Source organism: Carcharhinus amblyrhynchos, chromosome 14, assembly GCF_965287045.1.
Source record: "Carcharhinus amblyrhynchos chromosome 14, sCarAmb.v2.hapA, whole genome shotgun sequence".
In the NCBI taxonomy this organism is placed as follows: domain Eukaryota; kingdom Metazoa; phylum Chordata; class Chondrichthyes; order Carcharhiniformes; family Carcharhinidae; genus Carcharhinus; species Carcharhinus amblyrhynchos.
In genome coordinates this window covers 47632375-47645301 of record NC_137337.1, presented here as the reverse complement: position 1 = coordinate 47645301, position 12927 = coordinate 47632375, and the positions used below count along the sequence as shown (strand labels likewise).

Below are 12927 nucleotides of genomic sequence, written 5' to 3'. Positions count from 1 at the left end.
AGCTCATTTGGACGACCCACTTCTCTGTTGTATTCTCGTACAGATGGGAAACCTACAAATTTAGAAGCCAATGCTTAAAAAAATGGCATAAACATAATCGAGTTACATTCAACGTGAAGAAAACCTGGCTAAAATCAATAGTTACATTCAACAACGTTATTAAAACTTGATTTATGTCTTTAATTACAAACTGTAATGTAACTTGTATTTACATAGTGCCTTTTGTTAGGAATTCAAAGATAATTTTAAGGGATTTATATTTGTATCGTTAAACATTAGAATTAAGGTATAATTTCAAGCTAGTTTGTTTTAATATTTCTGTGTTTGGAAGGGTAAAGCCTAAAGTTAGATTCATGCTGGACAAGGGTGTTTTTTTTTTGTGTGAGAGGAATGATTTCAATTCTAACTGTGTAAGAAACAGAATGAAGAGTAAATAGAAGAAGCAGTGATTGTTTAGCAACTGGATAGGAAGGTTTTTAAGTTTGTTTTTTAGCTGAATTTGTTTGTGGTTGAAGATAGTACACTGGCGATTGACGATCTCTCAACTCTACCAGGAGAAGCTGGACAGGGTGGCACAGTAGCAGTGATTAGGACTGTTGACTCTCAGCGCCAGGAACTGGGTTCATTTCCGGCTTTGGGTGACTTTGTGGAGTTTGCACATTCTCCCTGTGTCCGCATGGGTTTCCACCAGGTGCTCCTATTGGAAAGTGGAGCAGAAGCTTTGTTTTAGTCACTTAGAAAATAGGAACTGGATTTCAAATACAAACTGTTGATGGAAAGCAGTGTGTGAAAGAAGATTTTAAAGCATACTTTCTGGAGGTGAAGATTGGAAACTCATTTGGACAATCAGAGGGGGAATTTTGAGGAGAAATCTAGACATTCACGTGGGTTCAGAGTAGACCGTGTGTTTTGACACAACCAGTCTGTGTTTAAAGAGACTGTGTTACTGAGACAGTTGTAGCTTAAACTGTATTTTGTAATCCATGTTAATCTTCAAATTTGTGTGTATTTGTTAAACTAAGGGGAAGTGTAAAGTAGTATTGTATCATCAGTCCTGTGACTCTGTTTCTCCACTTTTTCAAAAAAAAGCAAAAGTTACAGTCTTTTGAACCAGAGTCCCATTCTGGGATCTAACTGGGATCGTAACATTTTAACTTAGCAAGACATCCCAAGTAGCTTCACCGGAGAGTTATTAAAGAGCGTTTGGCACTGAGTCACAGAAGACAATATTAGGGTAGGTTATCAGAAGCTTGGCCAATTAAAATCGGGATGTTCAAGAGTCGGAATTAGAGAAGTGCAGATACCTCAGAAGATTGTGAGATTGACAGCGGCTACAGGGCTAGGGAGAGGAGACTATAAGAGGATTTGAAAGCAAGAAGATTTTAAAATAAAAAAAATTACTTGACCTGAAGTCATTGTAGGTCAGTGAGCACAGGGGTGATAGGAGAATGGGACTTGCTGCAAGTTAAGATGCAGGCAGCAGAATTTTAGATCACCTCAAGTTTACAGAGGATAGAACATGGAAGACTCAAATCTAAAGGTAGTGGATAATTGAATTTAAAAATTCTTATTAATTAGTTTGTTTTTAATATTCACATCTTGTATGATTTTGTTTGCAATTTGACATTTGTTCTAAATTATTATATTAAAACATATCTGTAAGCTATTAAATTTCTGAGTCCATTTTTATAGTTAAAAACTATGTAAACTTATCTCTTTAAGTAATACCTTACTGCCAATTCAAGCATGTGTTACTGGTCAGAGGATGTACTTGCATTATGGTCTGTGGTATAACTTGATGATAGCTAGAAATATTTAGGTAATTAGTCAAGCAAATTCTTGATTCTTTGTATGGTTCTAATATTTACAGTAATTTAACGTAATATTTTGTATGTTTCAGTGATCCATTCTGTTTCTAATTACTGAGAGACAATGGTGATCGATTTCCATATAATTACAAGAGTCAATAAAGTATTTGAAGATTGTTCTACTCCTATATACATTGAGTAAGGGCTGTAATTTTTTTCAGACCTTTTATCAATGAGTAGAGGCAATCTTCTAGTTACATTTTATAGTTAAGCAGTAATGTTTTTTGCTTTATAAATTAACAAAGTAACTTTTTTTAACTGAATACAAAATTAAGTCCTAATTTTAATTATCATTTAGGCAACAACATTACCAGAAAAATACAAACAAGGAAAGCTGCATGCATATAAACTGATCTGTAAAATTATGAAACGGCGTCAAGATGTTTCGCCTAATTCTGATTTTCTGGTTCACTTCTACAATATAATGCACAGTGGACTCTTAAACCCGGATCAGGTCAGTTTGTTCCTTTTAAAGTTTGCTTATTATTTTTACTGAAGCATATATTTTTCAGATTTGTGAAGAATAGAGCTTTAAATGTAAAATTTAGGTGTCGTTCAGTGTGAGATTTTTTTCTTCATTGGTTGGGGTTTTTGGGACTTGTGCTCTACATCTGCTGGTGATACAGATTTATGAGGCACTTTGCTGCTGCACTCAAGATAAAACAACTGAAGTAAGCCAGTTAGGCCTGGCCCAAGGTAAGTAACTATCTGTTCAAGGTTTTAATTGCTAATTTTGAATGTGCTGCACAAGTGGCTGCTCCAGCAAGAGCTATAAGTGAGAAGTAGTGGGGAGAAGAAAATTATAATAATTTAAATAATTAAGGAAAAATGATTTGAGAAGGAATGGAAAAGAAAAGAAGTGGAATTAAATGAAAATTCTTCAGAAAGTGCTGCAAATTTGCTGAGAGTAATGGAGCAAAAATAGATTAATGCAACATAAATCACTGAAACCTCTTTCGCTCCTTCTGCTAATGTGCGACTCGTGATGCATTGTTTCAGTACATTTGCAGTGTTACAACAATTGGCAAATCATTTCTACAGTTCTCCAGCCCAACAGTATTTCTGACAAGGCACACGTTATTGACTAGTTCGTGATTTATTTGCAATGTAAAAATGAAGAGCTGATGATACATTTTACTTCTAATAAAATCCTGTTATTGCCTGCAAATTTTGATTAATTTTGAGTAACAATCAAAATGAGAGATTGGTGATGCTTGCTTTTTGCTTTGTATCAGATGGAACTCAAATGCATAATTTTATATTTTGGTGAATGTTATATTTGATTTATACAGTGGAAAATTTGATTGTTTATTTTAGTTGTCTTTTATTTTAATATTGTTTTTGTAAATGTTTTAGGATATTGTGAATACAATCATCAAGCACTGTTCTCCAAGGTTCTTTTCGATTGGGTTGCCTGGTGCCACCATGCTAATTTGGGACTTTATAGTTGCCGCCAGCAAAGTGACATTCTCCTCTTCACTCAATGTAGGTCAACAAGCATGTTACAATGTATACTGGTGAATCTAAAACAAGATAGAAAGATGGATTTTTGAAATGCTGATTTGCCTGTTGTTTGCTTAATTTGAAAATCGAAAGAACATTGAGTGTTTTTTTTTAATGTATAGATTTTAGGGGTTACATATGGGTTTATGATCTGCCCTTAATGAACACTATTGTGGTGCTTCAGTGACTTGCATTTCTCCAATTTGTCAGTTTTTAAGCAAAGAATGTCACTCTGGAATTGCCACTAATTTTGTCCATTTATTTTGTGGCCTCAAGTGGGTTTCTTTCTAAGACACTTATGAATGGAGCAATAGATGTACTTCATTGATAAATCAGTACATTTTGTTGAACAGTGTGTAGCCTTTCCATCAATGCAAAATAACCGAGCAAGGGATATTTCTGATAAGTTTTATGTTATACTAAATTACATAGATCATTTTTACAGATGATTCATTGGATAAATGCAGTGTCTTGTGTAGTACTGATCTGAACAGCCCAGTGAATATATCAGAGTAGTGTTGTACTATGTTAACTCATCTTGGCAAAATTGCTGCTGACAATAGCACAGTTTACCTTAATGCCAAGTTTGTGTTGTCTATGTATTCTAACATAAAACAGAATTTAAGTAACTGGAATGAGCTTCACTATCGGGCTCCTCCATGAACAATCAAATAGTCTGACCCTAGCTGTCTCAGCTAATCATTAAAAATGGCAGAGGGTGATACAGCAGCATAAGTTGCTGCAGTCAGTAGAAAGTGAGTGAGAAGAGAATAAAGGAAAGTCGCAAGAGTTGAGTTTACTTACAAGCATTATTTCAAATCTACAGTTAAGTAACTAATAGAATGTTTGAAAAAGACAATAGCTTTTTCTGCATTTAAACTGTATTAGTCATATAGCAGCTTTTAAAAACTGTATAGCTAAAATTATGTAATGACCTCTGCTTTCCGATTAATCCATGGTAATCTATTTGTTTTTAAAAATTGATCCAGATTTTCCATTTGTAATACCAATTCCAATATTAAATTTGAATTCTTGATTTTTCAATTAAATTTCTAAATTTACCCTTGTTTTATTTCAGGCTCCAAGAGTAGAAGCACAGATTCTATTGGGTTCTTTAGTGTGTTTCCCAAATTTATACGATGATCTCCCTACATTACAACCATCACTTTTGGATATTTTGTCAACAAAATGTGATGATGTTAAGGTAAAATTCCTCATGCAAGTGGTACTAAATGTTTTTGATTGTCATGAATTCTTTGTCTTCCACCCCCTTTCCCAAAACACAGAGCATTTTCTCAATTCTGTTGTATATCTGGTATATTCTTTGTCAAACTTGACCAAATCAAAATTAATTTTGATCTTGTGGTGCAAGTAACAATAAGGTATTCAGTATTCACCATTATTAAAAGTGCGAAGAGGATAGTAACTTCCAGTGACCATGTGCGCAGTTATGCTTGAAGCTCAAAGTTTTCTTGCTTCCCCCAGAATATTCCCATGAGGTTCTGCACCGAAACGTTTGGAACGGCAAGGAGTTGACGCAACTATGAGATAGATGCCCATTAACTTCAACCACTTGCCCATTCCAGTGCAACCTCATTGGCACTGCAAATTAAGTGTAGAGTCTCACCCTTCAATTCCTGATGCAGAACTAACTGTTAAACAGGAGCAAATGAGCCCCAAGAAGAAAGAAAATGCACTACTTCGTTACTTACTGGATAAAGATGACACAAGTATGCATAATATTAAGCCTAAACTAGAACGGTTGGATAGCAAGTTGGATTCCTGCATGAGCACTAAAACAACCATAAAGTCTGAGAAGGAGATTAACTTTGAGCCATCTGAACAGGTGATTGTAATTATTCATACAGTTCAATATGAAAATGCGACAGTGATAATATTTCTGTAATCTTTGGTTTCTTGCTGAAGATACATGATCCCACTAGTGAAACGTTTGTACTTGGGATCAGTGGCTAATACTTGTGCTAAAATGGGAAGTCTTCTGAACAACTAAGATGTGCCTCATATAATCTAATCTCTTCAAGTAATTGCAGACAGGAGGTCAGAACAGATTGGTTCTGGCTGTGATTACTGGGGACATAACTAAGCTTCTCTTTAGAAGATGGAAGTGAAAGATATTTTCTAGTTTATGGGGGGGGAAATGATTGTGTTTGAATGAAAAACATTAAATATCTTTACCTGCTTGGGGAATATTTTGCCAATGCTGTTCAATATTTCAGCAGTATGAAGCGATTTGGAGAATCATTTGGTATTTCATACTGTTTTTACTGGTTTCTGTATGATGTGGGAAGTGGTGGACCCTAGGGTTCATCCCAGTGACCATGTCTGCAGTAAGTGCAGGTTGCTGGAGGAGCTCCAGCTCAGGGTAAATGAGCTGGCCTCTGAGCTACAGACACTGAGGCTCATCAGGGGGAGAGAGGGTGCCATTGTCAATGGGGTGCAAGTGACATCCACCCCCCCTAGACTGGCTAACTCTAAGGGTCAGGGACAAGAGGGGGCTACTGGGAAGAAGAAGGGGGGTGAGGAGCGGAGGCCTCAGCCTCTTAATCTGCATAACAGGTTTGAGGTTCTTGCTTCCAAGTTGGACGAGAACGAGCCAGGTGAGGTTGGTGAGCAAGCTGCACTCGGTACAGTGCTGCAGCAGGACATAGGCAAAGAGAAAAGGAAAAGGAACGTAGTAGTTATTGGGGATAGTGGGGTGAAGGGTATTGACACTGTCCTTTGTCACAATGACAAAGTGCACAGAAGGGTGTGTTGTCTGCCTGGTGCTCGGGTACGGGATGTCGCAGCTGGGCTGCAGAGAAACCTGGAGTGGGAGGGTGAGAATCCGGTCGTTGTGGTACATGTGGGTGCCGGTGACGTAAGCAAAATGCAGACTGAGGATCTGGGGAGGGAGTATGAAAAGCTTGGAATGGAATTAAAAAGTAGAACCGACAAGGTGGTTATCTCTGGGCTACTGCCTGAACCGTGTGCAGATGGGCATAGGGTTGACAGGATTAAGGAAGTGAATGGGTGGCTCAGGGATTGGTGTGGGAGGAATGGGTTTGAATTTATGGGGCATTGGCACCAGTATTGGGGTAGGTGGGACCTGTTCGGGAGGGATGGGGTTGGTCTGAACCGTGCTGGGACCAGAGTGCTGGCGAATCGAGTAAAGAGGACTGTAGACAGGGCTTTAAACTAATTAGGGGGGGGAGGGTGCGAGGGTAGGTGACCTTATGAGGTCTAAAGTTAAGGAGAGTGTACATGTAAGGGAAGAGGCCGAGGATGTCCCAATAATAGAGGGAGTAGGGGGCGTGAGTATAGTTGGTGGCGTTGCGGCAAATAGGGTCCAGGTGAAGGCTGGGATGAAAGCACTTTATCTGAATGCACGAAGCATTCGGAATAAAGTGGATGAGCTGATGGAGCAGATCGACACAAATGGATACGATCTGGTGGCCATTACAGAGACGTGGCTGCAGGGTGACAGGGACTGGGAGCTGAATGTACAGGGCTTTCAAGTGTTTAGGAAGGATAGGCAGGAGGGAAAAGGGGGGGGCGTAGCTCTGCTGATTAAGGATAGCATCACGGTGGTAGCAAGGGATGATATTGGAGCCAAGGAGCAGAGGGTGGAATCGTTGTGGGTGGAGATTAGGAACAGCAAAGGGAGGAAGACGCTGGTGGGTGTCGTCTATAGGCCCCCGAATAATGATCTGGAGATGGGGCGGGCTGTTAACGTGCAAATAAGTGCGGCGTGCAAGAATGGGACGGCCGTAGTTATGGGGGATTTCAATCTGCATATTGATTGGTCGACCCATGTTGGACGTGGGGGGCTCGAGGAAGAGTTCTTGGAATGCTGCCGGGATAGTTTCCTCGAACAGTGTGTGTTGGAGCCGACGAGGGAGCGAGCTATCTTGGATCTGGTGCTATGTAATGAGGCGGGTAGAATTAGGGACCTTGTGGTGAAGGATCCTCTTGGGGAGAGTGATCATTGTATGGTGGAGTTTCTGGTGCAGATGGAGGAGGAGAAAGTGGGTTCCCGGACACGCGTCCTTTGTTTGAATAGAGGGAAATACGGTAGGATGAGAGAAGAATTGGCGAATGTGGACTGGGAGAGCGCGTTGGAGGGAGGGTCTGTTAAGGAGCAATGGAGGATCTTTAAGGAGATCTTTCTTGGTGCTCAACGGAAATTTATTCCGATGGTCAAAAAGGATAGGAGGAGGAGAGGTAATAAGCCGTGGATAACAAAGGAGGTGAAGGAAAGTGTTAAACTAAAAGCGGAGGAATTTAGAGTAGCTAAGAGTAGTGGGCGAGAAGAGGATTGGGAGAGGTTTAAATGTCAACAAAGATTGACAAAGAAGTTGTTAAGGAAGGGTAGGAGAAACTATGAAGCTGGGCTAGCGCTTAATATAAAAAAGGATAGCAAGAGTTTTTATAAATATATAAAAAGGAAGAGGCTGGCTAGGGTGAATGTTGGTCCTTTAGAGGATGAGAAAGGGGACCTAGTGGTAGGGGATGAGGATATGGCGAAGGTATTGAATAACTTTTTTGTTTCTGTCTTCACGGAGGAGGACGTGAATAATTTGCCGGGTGTTAGCGATAGAAAGGTGGTAGGACTGGAGGGTCTTAATGACATTACTGTTACTAGAAAGGCGGTGCTCGACAGACTGGAGGGGCTGATTGTGGACAAGTCCCCAGGACCGGATGGAATGCATCCGAGGGTTCTGAAAGAAATGGCGGAGGTGATAGTGGATGCCTTGGTGGTTATTTTCCAAACGTCGCTGGATTCCGGGGAAGTGCCGGATGATTGGAAAACGGCTAATGTTACGCCGTTGTTTAAGAAGGGTGCCAGGCAAAAGGCGGGGAATTATAGGCCGGTTAGTTTAACATCTGTGGTAGGTAAAATGTTAGAATCTGTCATTAAGGAGGAAATTGCGAGGCATCTTGAAGGGAATTGCTTGATAGAGCAGACGCAGCACGGTTTCATTAAAGGGAAGTCGTGTCTGACAAATTTACTGGAGTTCTATGAGGATGTGTCTAGGGCGGTGGATAGAGGAGAGCCGGTGGATGTGGTCTTTCTAGATTTTCAGAAAGCGTTTGACAAAGTGCCTCACAAGAGGTTATTGCAGAAGGTCGAGGGACATGGAGTTGGGGGTAGGGTGTTAGCGTGGATAGAAGATTGGTTGTCAAATAGGAGGCAGAGAGTGGGGGTCAACGGGTGCTATTCGGATTGGCGGATGGTGACTAGTGGAGTGCCCCAGGGGTCGGTGCTGGGGCCTCAGCTTTTTACCATTTATATAGATGATCTGGAGGAGGGAACCGAGTGTAGAGTGTCGAAATTTGCTGATGACACCAAGATTGGTGGAACGGTAAATTGTGCGGAGGGTATGGAGAGTCTGCAGAAGGATCTAGATAGGCTGGGCGAATGGGCCAGGAAATGGCAAATGGAATTTAATGTTGGCAAGTGTGAGGTGGTCCACTTTGGTAGGAAAAATGGTAGGAAGGACTATTACTTACGAGGCGAAAAACTGCAGCAGGCGACGGTGCAGAGGGACCTCGGGGTCCTTGTGCATGAGTCGCAAAAACCCAGCTTGCAGGTGCAGCAGGTGGTCAGGAAGGCGAATGGGATGCTGGCCTTCATAGCGAAGGGGATTGAATATAAAAGTAGGGAGGTCTTGCTGCAGCTGTATAGGGCATTGGTGAGGCCGCAACTGGAGTACTGTGTACATTTTTGGGCGCCGCACCTGCGCAAAGATATTTTGGCCTTGGAGGGAGTGCAGAGGAGGTTTACTAGGCTGATACCGGAGTTGAGGGGGTTGAGCTATGAGGAGAGGCTGAATAAACTGGGCTTGTACTCGTTAGAGTTTAGAAGAATGAGAGGAGATCTCATTGAGACGTATAAGATGATGAATGGGATGGATAGGATAGAGGTGGAAAGACTCTTCCCGCTCAAAAAAGACAATAGGACTAGGGGGCACAGCCTCAAGATAAAAGGGGGGCGGTTTAGAACGGAGTTGAGGAGGAACTTCTTCACTCAAAGGGTGGTGAATCTCTGGAATTCTCTGCCTGTTGAAGTGGTGGAGGCTGCCTCGCTAAATATTTTTAAGACGCGGGTTGATGGGTTTTTGATAGGAGAGGGGATTAAAGGTTATGGGGAGAGGGCGGGAAAGTGGAACTGAGCAGCGACAGATCAGCCATGATCTTATTGAATGGCGGGGCAGGCTCGAAGGGCTGGATGGCCTACTCCTGCTCCTATTTCTTATGTTCTTATGTTCTTTTAACGGTACTTGTATAGAAAGCTGCATTTCAATGTTGGTGCTTAATTTTTGAAATGACCATCTTCTCTTCTAATGCTAACTGTTCCTTAAGTGCATAGTAAAACATTTTATATGTGCCACACTATTTTATAGGTTTTAAAAATATTAATTCATTAATTCCCATACATGCTCTTTCTTTATACAGTTTGGATAATTATGGGAAAACCGTACCAACTGATATTGAGTTACAGTGCCCCATGATTTCATTCCATTTCATGTTGTACCTTAGATGCGGGCTTTAAAGCAATGTTTCTTCCACCTCATAGTTTTCACTTTCACTTCCACACACTCTCTCCTTTCCTTCCCTATGTACGGTATGCTTTGCTTGAATAGTGCACAAGAAACAATACTTTTCACTGTATACTAATACAAGTGTCAATAATAAATCGGTAATCAATAATAAAATAATGGGGCTTCTATTTCCCACAATATAGTTCCACATGTACTATTACCTCATTTTCATTTTACTCCATCCCACAATCATTCCCCCCCCCCCCCCCCCCCCCCCCCCCCCCCCCACCATAAATGTTGGCCTTTATAGCAAGAGGGATAGAATATAAAAGTAGGGAGGTCTTGCTGCAACTGTACAGAGTACAGATGCCGGAGTTGAGGGGGTTGAGCTATGAGGAGAGGCTGAATAAACTAGGCTTGTACTCATTAGAGCTTAGAAGAATGAGGGGAGATCTCATTGAGACGTATAAGATGATGAATGGGATGGATAGGATAGAGGTGGAGAGACTCTTCCCGCTCAGAAAGGATAGTAGGACTAGGGGGCACAGCCTCAAGATAAAGGGGGGGCGGTTTAGAACGGAGTTGAGGAGGAACTTCTTCACTCAGAGGGTGGTGAATCTCTGGAATTCTCTGCCCGTTGAAGTGGTGGAGGCTACCTCGTTAAATATTTTTAAGACGCGGGTTGATGGGTTTTTGATAAGAGAGGGGATTAAGGGTTATGGGGAGAGGGCGGGAATGTGGAACTGAGTCACGACAGATCAGCCATGATCTTATTGAATGGCGGAGCAGGCTCGAAGGGCTAGATGGCCTACTTCTGCTCCTATTTCTTATGTTCTTCAGATTAAACATTTTGATAAATATAGAAAATGCTGGAAATACTCACGTCAAGAAGCTTTCGTGAAGAGAAAGACGAGGATAGTCGTTCAGGTTAACAATCTTTCATCTTTAACTGTTTTCTTTCTCAATCTCATAAATTATTCCTCCCCCCTTTCAAATTGATGTGTATGATTTGACATTGAATTAACTACTTTAATTAGTACTTCCTGTTCAGTCAGTGGGCTCTTCAGTCTAATTGATAGAAAGTTACATATTCTTCTGAGTATCAAAGAAACAAACTTAAGATTAATTAACTAAATATATCTTTATACTTTTTGTGTATACCAATCAATTGAAATAATTAAATAATAAAAATCAACTAATGAGCTCCTCCTTAAAGGAGCAACTGCCTATATGTGCACAAGCAATTGTTCAATGAGTGCCCTTCACTTGCAGACACAGAACCACATAAGCTTAATTTATACAATACAAATTTCTTTCTGGCCTTATCCCCATTCCACCGCTTTAAAGTTGGGATTCCTATTACATCATTGGTGGGGAGAGGGCACAATCAATCAGGAAATCTCACCAGCTTAAAAGCCATTTTGGAAACCCCCCGCCAGAAAATTCTGTATGATGTAAAGTAAGTGAACGAAGTTAGATTGCTGTCGTATCCATCAGCTTGAGAGCCCAAGATCCACAGCCGATTCTACAATATAAAATTATAATAATCATTATTAAGTTTCATTCTAATAGTGGAAATCCACTCCTAGGATTTTAAAAAAAAAAATCCTAGTATGTCACACATCCAAAATGCATGAGGACAAACCAAAATTGGGACATGTTGCTGTTCTGAAACCTCAAGAGGATTTGAACTTGGATCCAACCTGCGGTTTCTGCAGCCTGATCTGAACTAAGATTCTGAAGGTTTAATGAATTCTGGGGTTTTTGATTTGTAATTCTTGAATGATGATGTTGGCAAGCTCTCCCTTTTACATTGGAACGTGCTATAATTGCTATCAGCACAATGTAATATTTTTTGAGAAAATAGCAAGGCATTACTAGCAAGAATGCCTTGTACTGCTCATGTTCCATATTTGCTACATTACGTAACAACATCTGGTACGAAGTTAAAAATATACACTGATCTATAGCCCAGATTATAATTATAGAAAAACAGTTAAATTTTGCTTGTTGTTGATATCAATGATGGATTCTCTTGTCCTTTTGACAGGTGCATGTTTGGCAAAAAAAGGGTTTACAGCCTAAATTGATGATGTCTCGTGTAATGTCAAATCAAGTTTCTATTTGCATAACTGATTGCAAAGACTGCATATAAAGCCAGGGTAGGAGGATGGATGGGGGCATTGGCTTTGTGCCACTCTCACTTGCTCCGAAGGCACTTGACTCTGTTCTCAAATGTCAAAATCATTTGATCACAGAGACTGCACCATTTGGGTCTGTCCAAGATTGTTTTCTCTCCCATGAATTGCGATCCAGCTTGCAAAACCAGAGATTGGCTTTCAGATTGTCTTTATATCCCAAGTTTGGGAAGCTTTGTGGTGCAGATTCCAGAGTGCTCAGCTGGCTGTAGAGTATTGCTTTGGTTATGTGGGATTCCTCTGTGCAAAATACATGACAAACAGAGCATAACTGAGCTCTGAACATGCTCTCGATGCTGCAACATTTTGCAAGAACCCCACCTAACGTTGCAAATCAATCTTGGACAGTAAAGATGGAATGCTTAGAATCCCATTCGGCCCATTGAGTCTGCACCAACTCTTCCTGACTGAGCATCTTAACCAGGCCTACTCCCCAGGTCCTAATAATCTTCATCACAGAGTACATAAGGAAGTGGCCTGAGAAATAGTAGATCCATTGGTGGTTATTTTCCAAAATTCTTTGGACTGTGGACTTGTTTCTACAGATTGGAGATAGCTAATGTAAATCCATTAATCAAAAATTGAGGTAGAGAGAAAATAGGGAACTGTAGACCAGTGAGCCTAATATTGGTATTGGAGAAGTTGCTAGAGTCCATTATCAAGGATTTCATAATTCAGCAAGTGGAAGGCAGTGGTATAATCAGACAAAGTCAACATTGATTTACAAAGGGAAAACATTCTTGATGAATCTATTGGAATTCTTTGAGGATGCAACTAGTAGTGTTGACTGAGGAAAACCAGTGGATGTGGTTTATT

General features: G+C 40.6%; 1 protein-coding gene across 6 annotated transcripts in view; it reads left to right on the top strand.

The window, feature by feature from the left end:
• ralgapa1 (Ral GTPase activating protein catalytic subunit alpha 1) overlaps positions 1–12927 on the top strand; it is a 247344-nt gene that overhangs the window by 116095 nt on the left and 118322 nt on the right. For all 6 annotated transcript variants that reach the window (XM_080202818.1, XM_080202821.1, XM_080202820.1 and 3 more), the window contains 3 exons: positions 2167–2322; positions 3225–3353; positions 4450–4575. In XM_080202818.1, the coding sequence (XP_080058944.1) occupies positions 2167–2322; positions 3225–3353; positions 4450–4575 (411 nt within the window). The remainder of the gene's footprint in view (positions 1–2166; positions 2323–3224; positions 3354–4449; positions 4576–12927) is intronic.